The sequence below is a fragment of the Euprymna scolopes genome, chromosome 4 (assembly GCF_053919585.1).
Source record: "Euprymna scolopes isolate OS-2025 chromosome 4, ASM5391958v1, whole genome shotgun sequence".
Taxonomy (NCBI): domain Eukaryota; kingdom Metazoa; phylum Mollusca; class Cephalopoda; order Sepiida; family Sepiolidae; genus Euprymna; species Euprymna scolopes.
Window position 1 is genome coordinate 62,743,565 of NC_136485.1, and position 22,292 is coordinate 62,765,856.

Consider the following 22,292-nt stretch of genomic DNA (forward strand, 5'->3'; position numbering starts at 1 on the left):
AAAGAGTTTGATCCATGTCCAAGTAACCTACATCTAAAATTTCAAGTGTTTAGACCCAAAATTGGCAGGAGTTTGGTAAAGTTTTCAAAGGTTAAATCGTTGAAGTTTAACTCCTTGACAACCAAAGTTTTGGTTAAAAAACGATTAAAAAGATTTTTCCCAAATCTCAATTTATGTCAAATCTCGAGTCTGTAGACTGAAAATTAACAGTAGTTTGGTAGGGAAATGTACACACACACAGACAATTTCACTTCTTTAGACATAGATTGACAATATTTTAAACTCAATGTTAGCATCATTAAATCATCACTAACATTTAAAGTTTCATGTGAAGAAAATTTTAAATATATAGTTTAGGATGGAAAGATATTTATTAATGTCTATAAAATAGGATTTTACTTGGGAGGAGGGTCAACTAAATGAAGGAAGAAATATATTTGTAAAGACTAGGAAGACATAATTGCACATACACCAAGCCTATGAAAAATTTGCCCTATACTTTTAAGTTATTGCAACCCAACAACACTAGGAAGTTTTTGCTGGTAGATAATTCTGTTATTAACCAAATATGAGATCAGATCCATATTTTTTGTGTCTACCAGTCACAAAAACCCTCACACCAATGATAAAACTCTTGAAGATGAATCTAGATGAATCTGAAAGTACTAGGGCTAAAACATGTAAAGCAATTTATCGACCAATTCCAGCTCAAAGCCAGAAAACTAATAAGAAACTTAGATCAAAAGGAAAATATGGAGAAATAAGTTACCCAAAATATTTAATGAAATATCTTTAAAATGCTGCTTAGATATACATATTTTAAAAACATTTTTTTAAAGCAAGCATTAAAGGCATAATGTTTTTCTTCCAGTTAAAAAATTGAAAAAAAAAAAAAAAAAATTAAAACTTGGATAAAAAAAAAAACGCCTCAAGAAATTAGTGCAGTATTGTGCAAATAAAACATTGGAATATGTAAATAAATAAAACAAACAGTTCAATATTAAAACATTGTGTGAATATGCTTTGGTAAATGACAAATACTGAACAATCTAATTTTACAAAGTTAAATGCTGATGTTTAAAAATCGTTTTTGTTTTATTAGACAGTTTTAATTAAAACAAATATCAGTAAATATTTAGTCTTTAATAATCTTTTGGTAAATATTAGAAAATATATTGAATATATATGACTATAACTTTATGGATGTTGCATGTTTGTCTATATATAATGGATGATGTCATCCATCAAAACAGCTAGACAAACTATAAAATAGACAAACCGTGATGCGAAGGCCTAAAAGCTATCCATGTGGACAGCTATATCTATTATATAAACCTCACCTGTCAGTGTGTATGTATGTATGTTTGTTTGACTAAAACTTCTGACACATGCGACCAACACTGACCAAATATGTATCGTTTAAAAGCTCAGTCTCTTAGTCGACATATCCCAAAATTGACCCAAAACATTCCTTCTTTCACCGTCAATGGGTCTTTTTTCTACAAGGAGGGGTCACTTTATTTGTTGACGTTTTTGCAAAGTCAATTATGTACTGCGACATTGATGTACATATAAAACATGTTATTTCGAACGCCTGTGATGTCACAAGTCGCGTGGACAAGACAACTAAATTGTTTTCTTTTTTTTCACCTCCTTTTCCTCTTAACGTTACAGGTTGGAGCCTGCCTGCCTCCTTACTACTGTTTTTTTTGTTTGTTTTTTTGCACTCGCACGGGTACTCGTTATTTTCATTTCTTTTAGGGGGTTTGAAACTTTTAGGGCTCCATTAATCCCTTACCATAAAACTTCCACACCCGGGCAACGCCGGGTACCCCCGCTAGTATAAGTTCAAATGTATTGAACTAATAAAAAAAAAATGTGTAGGCTTTTTCTAATGTTTATATAAATTTCACACGCGCGCCAACATGAAAATACACGACATGATGCTTTCATATTGATTTTTATTGTTTTGATTTTATGAAAATATATGAATGCTCGATTATAAAAATTGATAATCTTGAAGTATATTAATTGGGTAAATTTATTTTGACTCAAAATTTTATTCGTTTATAAGCAATTACCAAATTTTGATATATTTTAATATATTAAAATTTTTGGTTAAAATATATATATATATATATATATATATACATATACACACACACACACACATATATATATAATAGTGTTGGGATGATTAATTGGAATTGGGAATCAGAAAAATCAGAACTTTTTTGAGTATCGGAATCAGGAAAATTTGTGCCTAGTTTCCTATGCCTAAAAACGATTCCTTTAATTATTTTTTATCTGATTTTGTTTAAAACAAAATCTTCCACTGCTGTTAGTAATAATAAAACAATAAATACTTATTGATTTTAAACTACCGGTAAAATTAAAATCCATAGACCCCCCCCCCCCACACCACCAATGTGTTTTTCCCTTTTAGAAAATATATGCACATTCATTTAACATGTGTTTTCATGGTAATCGGGAAAAATAACTTTGTAGTTAAATATTCAGAAATTTATAAAGAATCAGAATTGAGAAAAATATTGGAATCTTCCCATCACTAATATATACCTTATTAATATGTGTGTGTGTGTGTGTGTGTGTGTGTATATATATATATATATATATATATATATATATACAAGTTCTAGGTTCTAGATTCGATCCTCGGCTTGGGAGAGGTGTTAGTCTAGCGGCACTGATGAGTTGTGATACAACGAAACAGGTCTGTATGTCGATGACTAAAATATATTTTATAAAGCTCCCCTCTTTGGTAGAGCACTCTTAAATTATCTTACTCGCTACTTAATTTAGCTGAAATAATGCGCAGCTCGCGATTTGTTTACAAACAAACGTTTGAGCCCTCTACGAGTAGCGGACGGATGTTTATTTAAATAATCGTTCGGACAGGTTAATTTCAGCCACCGATTCCGTAGTCAAGGGGTAGGACTGGCGACTGTCATCACGACGGTTCTAGGTTCGATCCTCGGCTTGGGAGAGGTGTTAGTCTAGCGGCACTGATGAGTTGTGATACAACGAAACAGTGTCTGTATGTCGATGACTAAAATATATTTTATAAAGCTCCCCTCTTCGGTAGAGCACTCTCGTAACTTATCTTACTCGCTACTTAATTTAGCTGAAATAATGCGAAGCTCGCGATTTGTTTACAAACAAACGTTTGAGCCCTCTACGAGTAGCGGACGGATGTTTATTTAAATAATCGTTCGGACAGGTTAATTTCAGCCACCGATTCCGTAGTCAAGGGGTAGGACTGGCGACTGTCATCACGACGGTTCTAGGTTCGATCCTCGGCTTGGGAGAGGTGTTAGTCTAGCGGCACTGATGAGTTGTGATACAACGAAACAGGTCTGTATGTCGATGACTAAAATATATTTTATATATATATATATATATATATATATATACATACACACCCGCACACATCATGTATATGTGTATGTATATACAGTTGAATTTTGTTCAATAAGATTTGTATTCTTACTGCAAGATCTTGAGATTCTGTTACAGACCGATATCCACTCGCCATTTCTTTTTTTCTTCGCCTCCAATTTTTTTTTTTTATCTTTTTGTTCTTAGCTGACGATGGGGCATCCTATTATATGCCAGACATTCACCTGTTATCTCATAGATTCCAGCTGAGAGATACTATCCATCTCTTTAAGAGCAATTGTTTGAATCTTGTGCACTTGGTTCACTGGATATATTTGCCAGGCAGTTTCTCAAATTCTTTTTCATGACTTCGGTGGCTCCAATAATCACCAGAATGATGGACATTTTCCCAAGATTCCAGTTTCTTTTCACGTCATACATAAAACTTTGGTACTTCACTATCTTCCCTCTTTCAGCTCTGTTTAAACCAACATCATTAGGGACACTGACCTCAACTAAGGTTGTTACTTTCTCCTCTTTGTCCCATATCACTGTTAGGTTTAACAGCTCCATTTTCTAGGTGTAAAAATTGAATAGTCGTCGTTCTTTATGATCATTAAAAAGGATCCCAGCAAATATATTTTTTTTTATTTCAACACATTTTAATTTTTTTTGTTTAATGGTTTTCTGATCTGATGATTTTTAAATATTTTTAACATCAAACAACCACTTCACACCATACGAAAACGTTGACTACTTCATAGATTTGTATGACAAAAACATATGCTCGTTAAGAATGGATTTCTAATTAAGTAGCAATTCACATAATGCTTTAAAGAAATGAATAATGATGACATGCAATTGTGAAAAAGGTTTGAGAAAAACAAATGGCAAAAAGTATAAATAAAAGACTGGCATGAGAAAATGTTCAATCAGGACAAAGAAACAAAGAAAAAAAATATCAGCAAATAGAATCGGGCAACAACTGATACATAGATGCATGCAGATTGACTGTCGACAATACCACAGCCATTTTATACAAATAAGACTGCAGACATTAAGTTTTCTAGTAATCTAGAGTAGTGTTTCTCAACCTTTTTATTCTTGCATAACCTTTAAAATAAATTGTATGTCTCAAAGAATCCCCAGCACAAAATTATATACTATATTTTTCTTATTTTATACTTATTTTTCATTGTAGTTCAAATGATAAATATAGTAGTATATATATTTGAATAAATGGTTTAATGAAAAATTAATACTTCTTTGTCAAATGTTTTGGTAATACTACAATAAAATTTATACTGTTTATTTATGATGATTTGAATAAAGTGAGTTTAGGGAACCTTATGGTTCCAAGGAAACCCAGATTGAGAAACACTGCAGTGGAGATTCTATTAATATTAAAAACAAGGATATCTCAATGAAACCTTTATTTAAAAATAAATTTTTTAAATTAAAAAACAAATAAAAATGCTTTTTGTAATAGTAAAATTGTATGTTTATAAAATTCAGCTTGTTTGAATAAATTTAACACAGAACTATAATTAGTATTACCCATCAACCATAAAACATTTTCGATCAGTGCAGATTTAAAAGAGGTTCTAGTGAAATGGCCATATTTTAAAAACAAAAACACTTTAACTCCTCCAAATACCACCATTTTGTTCAGAAATGAATATAATTTCATATGCATTAAGGAATAATAATCTACATGATATATCTAAAGAGTTTTAAATAAGTAATGTAGTACACTTGTTAACATCATTCGAGGGTCATTTTCACAACTTGTCAAGAATAGAGATGTCTTTAAAAAGTTTGTTACACTGTGTCTATTAGAAATTTCCTCAGCAAATTTAGAAATCAATCAGCAGAAACTTTAAAAACCTTTATTCTGGCAGACAATTACTGAACATTTTGAAAAGATATGTATCCCAACTAGTGAATAAATCAGTTTACTATTTTTATGTATTCATTTTATAATTGTATTCTTTATTTTTTCATAATAGCTATTTTTAAATACATATCCAGAAAATTGTTTCTGTTTATTGTTAACAATTAAAGAGATTCGTCAATCTGATAGGTCTTGAACTGTCATCTAAACTTCAGCCCCTGTCCTATCGACGAAATGTTGCATCCCTCTGCCTTTTCTACAAGTACTTTAATGGTGAATGCTCTGACGAACTGCAAGCACTTGTGCCCCCTCGACGTAAATACCCCTGACAAGCAGCTAAATCCCACCCCTTCACAGTAGAGATCCCTAGATGCAAGAGAGCCTTCTACTCCAGTAGTTTCTTCACCAGAACAGCTAGACTTTGGAATTCCCTGCCGGGTTCCTGCTTCCCCAACTGTACTGACATGCAGAAGTTCAAGTGCAACATTAACCGACATCTTGCTGCCCAACTCCCTACACAGTACCCCTGATGCCTATGTCCCTGATAGTAGCCCCCTACACCAAAGTAGCAATGTGCCTTGTTTGGGATGAAAATGTAATAATAATGATAAAAAAAATAACAGTTTAGACTGACAATAGTATCAGCAGCTGTATAAAAAAAAAAAAGAATTTGAAAAATTAAAAATATTCTTAAATATTTAGTTAAAGCTATTAAACTGTAACCAAAATATATAATTTTAACTAAAACTGTTTACACATTTTATTTAGACGAGAAAGGAAAGAGTTTGATTGGATTCCAAGAAAATATGGCAACCATAGCTTATTGAATCATGTATGCAAACTTTAAAGCTTATCAATCAATAGAAAACAATTTTACACACTAATACTGTTCGAAAAGTAATGAAGCCACAACATTCTCCAACTATAGTGAAAATAGCAACTTGTGTTCAATTAATCATTATGCATTACAATGAATCATTTATAACAAGTTTCACTATTTATGCCAAATATGAACTGTGCTGAAATAATGTTTAGAAACCCATTTTTAATATAGACAAAGTGTTTTATAAGTATTCTGCACTTTCACCTAATAATTTAATAAACAACTAATACTGTAAAAATTAAATTTAACTTGAAAATCATACTGAAAAAAAAAACAAAACAAAACTCAAGTACCTAAGTTTCTTTCCTAGAACTACCTGTCTGTGGAACAATATCATGGGGCTGCTTCAACATGGTCATTTTTAAGTCTCATGTAAACAAATTTTTGTCGAACCATCATCTTAATCTATTTTTAACCAGTTAAAACTATCATTACCAATCATTGCAGTGTTTTACCATCCATTCGAGAAATTCATTAACACTTTTCCTCAGATGGCCTTGTCTTGATAAGTGAGGACTTGTTAATAGAAATAAAAAGGTATTGCATTTCAGTAATAAATAAACCCAAACGGTTGATATTTGATAAGATCAAGAAAATACTACTGTAGTAATTTTGCTTTGAATGACTAAACAATGAAGTAACTGGATTGCAGTAATTTGTTTCCATAGATATTACCAGACACTCTGACCACGGCTACCAAGATATAGAAGGCCAGTGAACATGGGAGCGTGAGGTCATTGCCAGAGCGCCATGTAAGTAAAGAGTGCCTACAGTTTCCTGTGCTCAACCACTTGGCCATGCTCGGCATAAAAAATATTTTTTGTTGTCTTAGAGAATGGGCGTGGATATTTTATGAAGGTAGTCCAAACGTGCATGTACTTCCTTCTCCTAAAGAGATAGAATAATTCTCCATTTGGAAAATTATATATTTGCAATTATTATAATTGCACATTCAGATAATTTTAATCTAACAAAATATAGCAGCAAGTGAACTTGTTTTTGAACTTTTATGTCTATCGAAGAAAGTCGAATATTTCATTTTATTTTTTTAAACTGCAAAAAAAAATAAAAATTTATGAGAATATTCTTCAGTCCATTCTTTTAATAATAAATACAAGTTTTCATTGAGTATTTGCAAATATTTTAAAGTTAGAAGTATTTTCAACAAGTTTTTTTTTTTTTAACTAAAACGATCAACCAATTCAATATTTTAGCATCGGGCATAATTTATTTCTTTGAAATATATTTAAAACGGTTAAAGTTTTTGTGTGTTTTATAACACTTTAACTATAAATAATTTACATGACTGAAATGGAAAATGAAATAGGAAATTCTCCATTCTCTCCCGAAACATACAAAAATTTATCTTAAAAATTCATTAACTAATCAGTTTTAGTTAAAGTTTTAATATGAACTAAAAATAAAGAGTACATTAAATTTTAGTTAACATATTTTCTCGTGTTTTATCTTATAAATAAATGTTATCATTTTGGTACTTGTGCAGTGTACGCACAGTGTTGAAATAACATTTAGAAAGCCATTCTTAACATGGAGGTGGCTTTCTAACTATTCTGTATTTTCACCTAACAAGTTAATGAAAAAAAAAAAAAAAGCTACAATAAAAATTTAATTTAACTTAGAAATACTATCCAAAATATAGTATGGGGTGTACACTGCACTAACACCATTATTATTATTATAAGAACAATAATAAAAAATCAAGTGTAGATGACATCGACTGGCACCACAAACTAGTTATGAAGGGTCAGAGAGGATGAAAAGTCTGAGGTGGGAGAGTACTAATCAGATCTCCACTTGAAGCGAGCAGTTCAAATTTAGTACCTTGGGGAGGCTTTTTGTCACCCAAACTCCAGAAAATACCAATGGTCGATGTCAACAAGAAATCAATGGCAAATGGCTGTTGTGATAAAGTGCAATCATCTGCACAAGTCGTCAAGAGGTGGAGAACACTGGAAATCTGGGAAGACTTGTCACTCGGTCTCCAGGCACCACCACAGTTTACTGCCAGTGAGCGATCACTGACGTTGACCTGTGTGACAACTCCTAGCGAGTGAAATAATAGTCCCCTCCCAAATTCACCACCACCCTGATTAAATATTGTAGATGTTTACTATATTTTCTTAGTTTTTAACCAATGTTCACATTATGGTATGATTATTTCTTTTAGTTATGTGAACATTTTCGTATTCATGTTTTCTGCACCAATATGAAAATGAAGACTATAGCGGAGTATAGGGTTTCTAATCATGTAACTGATGAAAATACTCTACACATTTTTATGGAAAGCATGGAAAATAATTGAACATAAAACAGAAAACCAAAACTTTAAATATGATTTCTGTATTAAAAGTAATAGTTATTTAAATATATTAACATATAATCTTTATATTCTATCTTGATTAAAGTTTAATTTCAGTATTAATCGAATTGTGTTCCTTTTCTTTTTTAATGTTCTAATGCTCTTTTTCAAAAAGTCCTCATTCATTATCATCAGTCTGACGGTTTAACAGATTTGCCTACTGTGTGTGACATCATTTTTCAGTTAACCGGCTTTGTCTCTTGGTGGTCGTGCTCTGACCATCTTTGAATAGATAGGATTCATATATTGTTTTATCTTTGCTTTATCATTGAAAATTCTGATGATGCGAGCACATACACACACAAAATGGAGGAAGGGATATGGAGCAACAACAATAAGAAATTTGAATTAAAGCCGTAACATTTTATTAAAATAATGACCACATTCTTACTTTTTATTAAAATAATAACGATCACATTCTTTATGATAGCACAGCTGATTCATTCAGCTCTATTTCTTTTGGTGGGGATTTTTTGTTCAAGTTGTTGACAAGTATGGGAGGTGAAGGTGGAGCAGTGAAGAGATGGATAGATATATATATATATATATATATATATATATATATATATATATATATATGAAAAAGAGAAACATACTAAACATCTGACCAATAAATTTGGTGAGCGCTGAAGAGAAAAGTAACTTACCTGCAAACAGGTCTTCTGTCTTTAGTTTTGTTTCAGGCAAACTGGCGGGGCCATTACTTTCATCATTCAGCACCAAACTAGCAGGCTCTTCTTTTTTTGTCTGAAGAAAAAATAAAAAATAAAAATAATTGAAGATTGTTTTTTTTTTATTATTAAGTTATCATTTGTACTGAAAAAATATTGTCAAAATAAATTATTTGAGTTATCAAAAGCAAACATTTTGAAAGATTTTGTTAAGAAATAAAACATAAAAAGAAAAAAAAGTCATCTAACAGTTATAAAAATGAGGAAATATTGAAATAAATATCAGTACTCAAATGTAAGTTTCACAAGAACTACTATGAGTAATTTCCATTCTCATTTGAAACTTTTAATGATAGATTTAAACAAGGGTTTATCATTTCATGTATTGTAAAGCATATTAAAAATACAAACTTCACTTTCAGTCAATGCGGTTTGGGGTAGTATAGGATGTTAACAATTAACATAGAAAAAATTAATGCAATAGAACTAATTTTTTTTTATAAAATAATCTATTAAATACTTATTGTGTACCTATAAAATTCTGTTGTCTAACATGAAAGAGAAAGACCATCTCCATTGACAGTAAAATTGTAAAACCATGCGCTATACCACTCGACAACATCGTTGACCCCAATGTTGTGTGCCAATTTTTTCTTCTTTTTGCTTCTGTTCTGACAGTGTCGTAGTCTCTCACATTGCCAGCTGTCGAGATAGGCATGCATGGGTTCACAAGAAAATAAAATCAGACAAAACACTAACTCCAACTGTAAACATCAGTTGCATTCTGGTTGTGTTTGTGACACCAACGATCCTCTACAAGCTAAGGTCCACATCTACCTCTACTCTTGAAGCTGCATTCGTCAATTGCTGTCAGTTCATCCCTATCTGCTTCAAGCCACAACCTGTGTTCCTCTGTACCTAACTTCCAACACTCTTCAACTTTAACTGTTGTCAACTGTCGCAAACCCAAGACAATCTATAAACTGTTCCTAACCATCATAAACTGTTGCCAAACACACACCATCACACCTAAAACTGGCCATAAAATAACTATACATAAATATCTAGTCCTTTTGTTTCCATTCACTGCCACACCTTGACTAACAATACTTTTAGTTTCCTTTGTGTGCATCAGTGAAGAACTTCCTCTCCATCATTCTACTAATAAACCCATTTCCTCTTTTTTTTTTTTTTTTTTTTTTTAATATTTTTTTCCTCTTCTTACTTCCTAGCACTTATCACAAAATGATAAAGAGAAAGAAAAACATTCTTTTTTTTTTTAAATCTAAAATTCAATTTAATTTGCATTTTCGAAATAATATCAACGATTCACATGTTTGGGATGTAATACTGAATAATACAACCAGTGCTTAGTCAACGCAGATTACAACAGTCCCGTATTGTCTGTTGTGTTCATTGTATTTGCAGATTGATACTAGTCTTCGACTTTCAAAGCCACTAGGACTGCATTTTACATACAGCACCTGATATTATTAAATGGTCACCTATTTAAGTACAAAATAAAACCCCAAAATAAAACATAGAAGCAACCCAAAAACGGTTAAAAAAGGCAATCACAGTATACTTTATATTGGAAAAAGCTATGCATATTTAGAATTACATCAAAATCATTTTTTTTTTAAGTAATCTATTAAATAGTTAATGTGTGTTTAGATTTGTATCAATATAGATAAGTTTCACAATACCTATATTATCAAAAGTAAATTATAGTTTGGTTAGCAAAGCACAGGATTTAATAATGATTAAATTATTGATTTTTTACAGATAAAAATTGATAATGCCAACTATTTTTTTTTCTTTTGAATACAGAAACTAATTACCCCCACCCCAGTTAAAAAAATATTCTCAGATCAAATTATCAGACTTAAATTTTACTCATTTTCAGTTAATCTTGGAGTTATTGTACTATTCTACAAAAGAGTTCATAAAGATATTGAAATAAAACTATAAATTGAAATATTCATGCACTACATGTAGAAGTGTATTTTTTTTTTTTTTTTTTAATTTCTGAATTTTCCTAGGCAATGCTGGCACATGGATCCTGTTATCCTTGGAGGTGTGGTGTTCAAATGACTATAATAACTGAGGCAGATGTCTTGCTAGTCTTTCCCTGTTATATGCATGCTTGCAAAGTCACAGGGTTAGTCCATTAGGTTGCTAGTGTTGTTTTTTTATACCCTAACCTTCAATACCTACATACCTTTTTTTTTTTTTTTTTTCATTCTATATGGTGCCAGTTGGAAACAATATGCTTGCATTTCAGTTTCATCAGCATAAATGTGGACAATCTTGAAGGGATGGGTAACAATGGAAATCGTAGGAGTGTTTTAATGTTTTTGTTTTTTTAACTTTTGTAAAGAAAAAAAAAGTCATTGCCATATACTTTTTCTTTTTTTTAATTTGATTTTACCAACTAATAATATCAATTAAAACATTTACAAACTAATTCATATTAAAACAAAATTCCTTATTGTTCGATCTGTGAACTGAATTTCATACATAAATGAATGATTAATACCAAATATACAGTACTACATGGCATCCCTTGCATTGCCTGAAAATAAATGAAGATCCCCTACATACCCATTCTCCTAGAGCTTAACCTGATATTACCATTTTTATTTTATTTTTATCAATTTTTATAATTTCCAGGTTTTAAATAAAGTAAAACGCTGTCTTTGCCATCTATGAATGAATATCCAATGTGATTACAGACCCCACACCATTATAATAAAAATCCCTAGTACAATGTCACTTTGAGCAGTGGTTCCAAGCCCAGGGTCTTGATCCAAATTAGGGTTGCTAAAATATTTCTGAGATCACCAGAAAGTCTAACATAAATATCTAAATTTGAAAATTAAACCAATTTCTCACATCTATTATATATATAAAAGTGAACATGTCTGTGTGTGTGTCTGTGTACATTTCCCTACGACATAACTGTCAATTTTAAGTCTACAGACTGGAAATTTTATATACAGAGTATTGAGATTTGGGAAAATATTTGATCGGTTTTCGGCCAGAAATTTGGCTGTTAAGAGGTCAAAGTTCAATGATTTGACCATTCAGAACTCTACTAAACTCCTCCAACAATTTTGGGTCTAAACAATTGAAATTTTAGATATAGGTTCCTTGGACATGGATCTAACTTAATAACTCCATTTGAGCCCAAAACAATAAATGTAAAGGGGTCATAATATGGGTCAAAGTTAAAAAAAATTGACCGCTTTTCTGTTTTTTTTTGTATTTTTTTTTGCTCAACATACACCTCCAAACACCCGGGCAACGCCGGGCTGAAATGCTAGTTAACAATAAAATCAAAATGTCTTATTTCAAGTTTATTCAGCTGTACACAATAGATACCCCATCTTTTTTAAATATTGCTGATGTATGTATGAGTAGTAAGGTTAATTTGCCTACTAGTGTTGAAAAAAAGATATCTTATTAACTATTTTTTGTTATTGAACTTTTAGCCCATTAAAAACACCAAAATTATAGTTTGTTAATTTAGAAGGAGTGCTTTATACCAAACTTCCAGAGTAAATGTGGTACTGTGGTGACTAATCCCTATTAATCCTTAACTGTACATCAAACAGACACCATCCTAGTTCGCTGCACCTTATAGCAAAATTTCAGACAGATCGGACCAGTAGTTTCAGAGAAAAAGTGGAATAGACAGACTATATGTTATTAATTCAGTGGTCGTTTTTATGTTTCAAATAACTGTTTCACAATATTGTTTTATTTCCTGGACAAATATTAAACAATTGTATTCAAATATTTCTTTCTTTAGAGCACCCCCACCCCATCTTGATTTTCAACAAGTTTCGACCTATTTCTAAATTGCAAATGAAAATGTTTTCTTTAAGGTCACATTTAAAATTTAAAAAAAAAATTGTATTGAATGCTTTTTTTTTAATATATATAAAAATCATTTCAGATAAGGCAGAAACCCATCTGATGTAAGACACAACTTTTAAAAATTAAATATTACTTCAAAGTCCAAAACTAGGCAACAATAAGTGTTAGAGCAATAAATTGCTACCAAGAAAACAGCAATTCTTCGCCCTTTGTCAGAAACATTGCTCATAGTAGGTGAAAACTAAAGGACAAAATAAACGAGAGTTACAAGCCTGCTGAAATGACCAAAACGCTGCATAAAAAAAATAAGATTTTGTTTTATGTTTAAAACAAAGCGTGTTTATTTTAAATTAATGTTTCAAATATTTCAAGTAGCAAACTTTACAAAGCATTATTAAGCCAGTGAATCCAGTTAGTATGCAAATAATTCACAGCTGGTCATATTTGTATTTTGAGTAAAGTAACCGATTTTAGAACAAGGTAAAGATTTTACTGGATATATAACAAAAAAAGGTGCGGTTACTCATGAAATTCTGCCAATGGCGCGAGCAGCTTTAATGTAAGATACTTGTAACAGATCGAATTTTTCTACTTCAGAAAAAAGTAAGCATTTCATGAATCATACCATGCAGAATAGTCAGTAAAAAAACTTTTGGAATTTTATCTAATTTTTTTCTTTAATATGGTTAAGTATTTAATATTTTTTTCTTTAATATGGTTAAGTATTTAATATTTTTTCTTTAATATGGTTAAGTATTTAATATTCTTTCTTTAATATGGTTAAGTATTTAATATTTTTTTCTTTAATATGGTTAAGTATTTAATATTTTTTTCTTTAATATGGTTAAGTATTTAATATTTTTTTCTTTAATATGGTTAAGTATTTAATATTTTTTTCTTTAATATGGTTAAGTATTTAATATTTTTTCTTTAATATGGTTAAGTATTTAATATTCTTTCTTTAATATGGTTAAGTATTTAATATTTTTTTCTTTAATATGGTTAAGTATTTAATATTTTTTTCTTTAATATGGTTAAGTATTTAATATTTTTTTCTTTAATATGGTTAAGTATTTAATATTTTTTTCTTTAATATGGTTAAGTATTTAATATTTTTTTCTTTAATATGGTTAAGTATTTAATATGCTGAAGTATTTGGTTTTTATACTATCCACAATTTTGGGACTCATTTAAAATACAATTGCTGACTTGAAGAAAACCTTTTTTGTGTAAAGGAAATGCAAATTTTATTTGTAATTTAACTTCGTATTTATTTCTCTCCCACTGTGCAAAAATGTGACACAAGGGTCAGAAAGTGGGATTGACAAATTAGTACTCTAACCTTGCAAAAGATGTTTGTGCAGCCTCATCGGCATTCCCCAATCAGGTAATTAGCAATAAACTCCTTTTCAAAGAGAGAAAGCAAAGCCAGGGAGGGTGGACCTCCTAGAACTGCACAGAATCAACAGGGAATAGGTTTACAGGAATGGTCTAATCTCTTGAATTTGGGGCCAAGGAAACACTGCTTATTCCCAAAGTATATTATTTTATTCTTACTAGTCAGCCTTTTTTTTTATGGTATTCAGTATTAATTTTATGAGTCAGAAATGTATCAACAAAGTATAAAAATGTTATTGTTATAATAACAAATAAATAAAAGAAAATGCAAAAAAAAGTTTGTCTTGTCATTTTTTTAAAAAACTTGTTTTCGTTCCCATTTCTAAATATATTGAAATTCATTGAGTGAATAAACTGAAATATAAGAAAAGCCAATAAATATTTTTCAAGTATATATAACATGAAATTAAGCTCGCTACTCTAAGATCTAATTGATTATCTGCAGAGGAATTAACACAAATTAAATAAATTTAATTTATAATATAAACGTTTTATTTATCAAGCATCAAAAAGCATTTTAAATTGATACTATGCTAATAGGAGTCCAGAAATATTTTGATTAAAGTATTTTCCAAACTCCATCTTAATGTGCGAATATGAACAGTTCTGCGTGTGTGCGTGCGCGTATGTAGGTCTCTCTCACGAGTTGCTGTAACTAGTGCTCCTTTAACATGCGGAAAGTATATGTTCCTATTTGTCTCCCTACGAATTCAGACAAAATGTTTGGGTCCCTTGTAAACAAGACTCTAGAATTAGAATATGCAGAGGATTTCCCTGAATAGTATGAAAAGACCCAAGGGGAAAAAACCCTTTATGTGTCATGCCTCCCACGACTATAAAGATATGAAACTTGGTCAATTTGATGGGGAGAAAAACCAGCTTCCATAGGGCGCACTCTCGAAGAGTGTAATATAGTTATAAACAGATACATTGGCATTATCCAATTGGGGTGCCTCAGGCAACAGGTGATACCCCACCCCCTTTCCAGGACATAATTAATAAAATAACTATGAATAAATTGAACCATACCTCAATCTGACAAAGAGACACAACAGTCCCTAAATTGCCAACATGGTGCTAAGCATGTATGAAAAGAAAATGAGTTTGCAAAATCAGTTAAATTTTTTAACAAAGACAAAATAAAAAAATTTTTCTTTTTGATCTTTCTACAATAGGTTAAATAATATCAATACTTGTGGTGATATTCCCTATATGGAAAATTCCAATCTTGTTTTATAGTTTGTTTATTAACAGCTAAAGGTAATAAAACAAGAGAAAAATATGTAAAATAAAGCATGAGATAAATAAAAAATGCGGAGAGAGAGAGAATAGAGATAGAAACTTAGTAAGAGATGGCTAACTTCATATGCAAATTGCAAATTACAGCTAATCAAAATGGATTTTTTTTTATATCATCCCAAAACAACTATTATAACATGTATTTTATGTGATTAATAAATAGAAAAAAAAAAACCTTAAGAAAAAAAACAAAAAAAAAAAAAAAAAAGAACAAGTGAAGCATACATGGCCCCCTGTGAGTGTACAGTGAACAGGGCATAAAAAAAATGACCAAGTTCAGCCCACATTTAGCCCCCAAAATCCTGGTGAAAATGAACAAACGGTGAAGTTTTAGACCTTAACATATGTAAATTTGAGTTTTGCACCATGCAAAAAAAAAAGGAGCCCATCATTGCCTCCCCCCGCCCATTTAGCCCCAAAAGTCCCCAATGCCGTAACATATTTAAATTTGAGTTCAGCACCATGCAAAAGTACTAAATAGACATACATAGAAAATTTTGGACAAAAATAAAATAGTCCCAAAAATGGAGTATTTTTATTTGCCCTAAAAGAGCCCCGAGGCACACCCGAGAGTTATCGCGAAGTATAGACAAACAAAATTATATAGAAATGTTAGTTACAACTTTTCAGAAAGTTTTATAAAATCCAAGGCATAATAAGCACAAAAGTGTCAATTTTAGCCATTTTAATAACCCGAAAGGCACTGCTAGGGGAGGCAACCAGAGATTTCCTGGAAAATCCATTCTGTTATTTTTTACTCCTATCATGTTTAATGTTTGTGCAAAATTAAAAAAAATTCCAAAGTGTAGTTATTGAGAAAAGTGCAGGCAGGAAAAGAACAGACAAGGGTGAATTTACAGGTCTATCCTCCTTTTGTCGGAGAACAAAAAACAATGATTAACCCAGTGTTAATATAATATATATATATATATAAATATAAAAAAACAGATCTACTCAAGTTACCCAACATTTAATGAAAAGGTAGCAGACAAAAAAAAAAAAAAAAAAAAAAAAAAATTTGGTGGATACTGGATCCAAAAGTTTAATATGTCCTATTTTCCTTTTTCAAAAATGAATGTACATCTGTTATTGATTTTACATAATAAAAAAAAAAATGATTTTAGCAGAAATTTTATAAATTTTCATTTACAGCCTCTTCCCCCAAGAAAAAACATTTTTTTTTCTGTGACATTGACTATCAATTCACTATAGAAAAAAAAAAAAAAAAGATTTATTATACACACACGAATGCATCATTCGAAAGAGTCATCTCTCAAACAAAAGATATCGAAGAATTGTTGAAAAAAATCATCCATTATTTTGTGTAGGAACATTGTTTTCTTTGAAGGGAGGGAGGAGATAAAAATTTGCCTTTCGACGTGATTTGCAAACCACACATGCACTAATTGTAGTTATTTTCTTCCGTTTTAAATAACTAAATTTGCAACATTAACACATCTGTGTTATCATGAGCACATCGGTAAAAGCATTCGGTTACTAACTTCAGTTATGCGTGTTAATGCCCGGCACGCGTCTTTTTTTTTTTTTTTACAAGGTTTTGCTTTCAGTTTCGCTCCTGGCTAATGGCACCAGAGTCCCTCTTTTCTTTCTTTTTTTTTTTTTTTAACCACCAGGCAAGTTTATTTTTTTTTTGTTTTTTTTTGTTTTCTTGCCAAGAGAAGCCAACAGAACTTTTTGTACAGGCATCTAAAATTGTTGTCGACTCTCGAAAATTCCAATTTTTATGATTCCAGGTTCAAATGAACAGCTACAGCAAGAATTGGAATACACTCTACTAAAGACTGATTGTCACTTTAGAAGAACAATATGCAATAAAATTCTGTTTTAAACATGGAAAAAATACTACAAAAACGTATAGAATGCTTCAGACTACTTCTGGATCATCTTGCATGAATCGAGCATCAGTTTTTGAGTGGCATGAGAGATTCAAGGAAGGCAGAGAGTGTGTGGAATGATGAGAGGTGTGGGAGGAGTAAGAAGTCAGAACACCAGAGTTGATTGGCCAAATAAAGAATTTTATGAATAAGGACCGTCGTGTGTCTATAAGAGACAATAAGTTTGATGTCAGTGTGGGAATTGTACATACAATTATTCGCAAGGAACTGAAGATGTGGAAGAATGTGCAAAGTTTGTCCCAAGGGTGCTCAGAGAAGATCAGAAAGAAAGGGTGTTGTTATGACAGCAAGGAGAGGGTTGAGCTTATCAATTGCAGTTCTTGATGCTCTGGTGACCTGCGATGAAAGCTGGATCTACTACTATGACCCAAAGACCAAGGAAGTAGAAGCATACTGGCTCTCCTAGACTCAAGAGTAAATCCACCCAGAAACTTAGGATGAACCTTTTTTTGGACAGCATGGGCATGATCTACATGCACTGGGTTCCAATTGGACAGACAGTCAACAAGGAATACTATTGTTGAGATTTTAAGGGAGTTCAGGGAAAGATTCCGTCAGAAGAGGCCAACACTCTTCAAATTGGGTCAGTGGTTCTACCAGGATAATGCACAGCCCACAACCCCATCCTTGTAACAGACTATTTGGCCAAGATGGATATCAAAACAGTTCTTCACCCCCTACCCCTATAATCCAGACCTTTCTCCCTGTGACTTTTGGTTATTCCTTAAGCTCAAGGAAAATCTTAGAGGCTGTTTGTTATGAGACAATTGAGATGAAAGAGGCTGTTACGAGTGATTGTCACGTTCACAGAGGACTTTCATGGGACCTTCCAGAAGTTGTTGGAATGGTACAACAAGTGCATTGCAGCTGGTGGAGATTACTTTGAAGAGGACTAGAGTTTCATGTGTGTACTATCAATAAAAGTGCCAATATGAAAAAAGTCTGGAAACCTCACAACAACATTTAAACTAACATTCAGCAATCTATTTACTACTAAATCTTTGTGAATCTTTTACACACATAATGACATCACATTGGGATGATGTCACCTACTAACAACTTCCGCAATTACAATAATAGTTATCTCTCTACAAATGATACAAAAACATGTCTATCACATATGTTAAAACCATCATGGATTACAAAAAAAGCTACAACATATAGAAATGATAAAGGCTACATAGGTAAATAATATTAAATAGTTACAAAGCAAAATAATAACTAAACAATTTCATACAAAGGTGATGCATACAATTATAATTTGCTTAAAAATATAATCGTATACACTAAAAAGTATTCACACTCACAGACTAATAACAATCCATTTAAGAGAATAAAAAAAATAGCACAATAGTCATGACTAATTATAATTACTGTTCATATTTTTTGTAATATGCCAGTTCTACTTAAATTCTAATTATCAGGGATGTAAATAGTCAACAACTAAAAAAATTGAAATGAATTTCCCAACTTGGGATCCACGGCTCCCATGAGTGTGTGCGTGTGAATGTTTCTAATTATTTTTGGTATTTTCCCTTAACAACCATCATCAATTTCAACTAAAAAAGTAAAGAGACACCAAATATCCATCCGTGTGTGTGTGTGAGGGAGGGGGGAAACAAGAAGTCATTCTTTAATGAAATGGAAGTCATCTAACTTTCCTACCCAATTCATGAATCGTTTGAAGTCTTAGCTTCAACTGCAGTTTTCAGAGAGTACTGGCATAAAAAAAAAAAAAAAAAAAAAAAAAAAAAAAAAAAATCAAGAAAAGAGGTAGAGAGAAAAATAGGAAGAAAAATAAAATGAGAGAGAAAGAAAAAAAAATCCAGTCAAATATCTATGAAAAAATAAAGAGGTGAAGTTCAAGTGATTTTTCAAAAATCAGCTTTTTCTTATAAGCAGATTTTAACAAAAAAAAAAAAAAAAAAAAAAAAAAAATCCATAGTGGTTTAGGTAGAAATCCGATTTAGAATTTTCCTAAAAAGAAGAGACCTCAGAATGCTAAAATTATACTAGGAACAGTACATTTTTATTCAAGTGATTATTTTAATTTCATATTTAAAATAGAAATCATTTTATTTAGAGGATTAATTTGACCCCCCCCCTCGCTTCTTTACCCAGTAAAAATAAATTCATAATATCTTACATTTTGCATATAAACTTTAATATCCCCTTCTCATAAAGAAAAAACCAAAAAAAAAAAACAAAAAAAAAAACAACAACAAAAAAAAACCTCAAAACATAACTAATACTTCCATGATGTTGTCAAACTAAATTTTTTTAATATAGTAATTTTCTTTTATTAGGAGGTATGTTATCTTAAAACTGCAGTTGGGCCATTAAATATATTTTCAATTTGAACACTTTGAAATATTATTCTACAAGATGTGTAAAATTCAGAAAAAATCTCTTTCTGGCAAGATTATCAAAGTGTACAAATGTTGTTCACTACTCTAAGCATACTAGGCAAAACCATTGAAGATTTTTTTTTCTTTTGATCGAGCCTCATGGTTTATACTTTCTAATGCTATGATGGATTAGGTACACCATTCATCATTTTCCAACAAATTCTATATACTGGGCCTATTAATGAGATGTACAGGTGACTAAGGGCCACCTGTGAATTTAATATCCCCTTGACACTTCCTCCTTTGGAGGAAGCTAGTTCAACTCGCCTAGAATAAATGCTGTACAACAAACAAACAAACAATGAGATGAAGTGAAGAAGTGAACTGAGAATCTAGCTTACGACGTATCTGGCTCACACATTTTCACAATGGACCTGCGACTAGTTGTGGTATTCTGAGGAGTCGGCTATGGATAGATATAAAAGAGTCATCTTGAATTGCAACACTGCCAATTCACTTGGATCCAGTTGAACCCACCTTTGGCGTGTAATCAAGCCGCAGAAGCATATGTACCAACAGCGGAATCTCATGTATGCAAATGACCAAGCTGTGACCTGAGGTGATGTCACAGCAAAGGAAGAGAAAAAAAAAAAGCAGGCAGCAACAGTGAAGTGAACCATGTGCCAGAAAGAGAGGTTTTGAAAAATTTGCATGGCAGCTAAACTTGTGCAGACATGTCGATGTGGGAGTAGAAAAAGCAGATGTTCTACACGGTAAAGTTTTGTTAATCACACGGCAAACAAAGACTTGTAAAACCGAGATGAAGACATAGTTTGGAAAGTACCATGAATAAATGCCTTTTATTTCCGGGGTGGGGGGAAGCCGAGTCGATTTCTATCTTTTTTTTTTTTTGTTTCTCGAGACAGAAATATTCTACAGTTTAACAAGAGAATTACTTAGTATCTATATCCAGTCATAGCTGACGGAAAAAAAACATGCTACTCCTGTGAAATAAATAAGGGTACGCTTGACAAGATTAAAAAAAGAAAAAAAAAAAAAGGGTCGGAGGTTACATCAACCGAAACATTGCGAAAATGGCACTCAAGATGAGAACAGTCGTGCAAATAATCTAAATATGAATAACCATTCCTCATCTCCAAAATTCAAAAATGTATCATTCAACATTCACTGTTTTATGACATACTAAGCCGTATTTAACCAATATTATTCTAGAATGTTTATTTTTTTCATTTTAAGAAGTTTTTTTGTTCAATTTTCTAATTAAATTATTTATTTTAAAATAGGAAATTTCAATAATAATAACGTATACTTTTAATATTTATCAATCTTTTCTACCAGTCATACTTTACCAAGGATTACAACCCCACCCCCAGATTCTAGTTGATTTGCTAGTTTTGTAAACAAAAAAAAAAACAAAAAAAAAACTAGCTTATATTTCTCAGAAAAAAATTTAAAAAAAAAAGGAGAAAATTTAAATATAAAAACTTAATTTGTTTTTAAGATCCTCCCAAAAAATTAGATTTTTTTTATGTGTACACAGTTCAAACTAGATTTGGAAAAAAAAAAAAAAAAAAATTACATAATAGAATGGAGTAATTATTTGATTTTTGGTAAACTTACTTTTTGGTTCATTTCACTATTATATATTAAACTAGCAGGACCCGTGTACTGGCATTGCTTGGTGGAAGTAGGCCATCCACCCCACTTCTAAAAAACAAAAACTATGGTTGTTAGTGGGAGGCACTGCCAGCCCAATAGCAGGCACTGGTGCCAATAGCCAAAATTATTGTATCGTGCTGAAGTAACAATGTTAGTATCTATAAACCCATTCTAAACATGGGGATTTGATTATGTGATGTGATTATTCTGTGCTTTCACCTAACGTGTCAAATAAAAGTAGGATAGTGTGGCCAATTAGGTAACAGTTGTTACCACCCACCTGTAATGTATAATGAAAATAAAAAAAAAAATGAACTAAAAATTAATTAACCCAGTGCAATTATTCCTGAGGGAACATTGTCATGAGGAAAAGAAACAAAAAATACTGTAGCAAACGATTCCCATAGCCTTTAAATTTTTCCTTACAACTTCATTGTAATTTTTTCCTGGCGATTATTATTGAGTACAGGCTTAATTTTCAAATTAAAAAAGAAATTTAATGTAGTATTTTTAATAACTGTAATAGTCGGGGATCAATTGGT

At 31.3% G+C, this 22,292-nt stretch overlaps 1 protein-coding gene across 7 annotated transcripts in view; it reads right to left on the reverse strand.

Annotated features, from left to right (window-relative positions):
- Positions 1-22,292, reverse strand: part of LOC145267882 (sorting nexin-2-like) — a 148,916-nt gene that overhangs the window by 96,882 nt on the left and 29,742 nt on the right. For all 7 annotated transcript variants that reach the window (XM_080123339.1, XM_080123337.1, XM_080123338.1 and 4 more), the window contains exon 2: positions 9,204-9,303. In XM_080123339.1, coding sequence (XP_079979465.1) covers positions 9,204-9,303 — 100 coding nt within the window. The remainder of the gene's footprint in view (positions 1-9,203; positions 9,304-22,292) is intronic.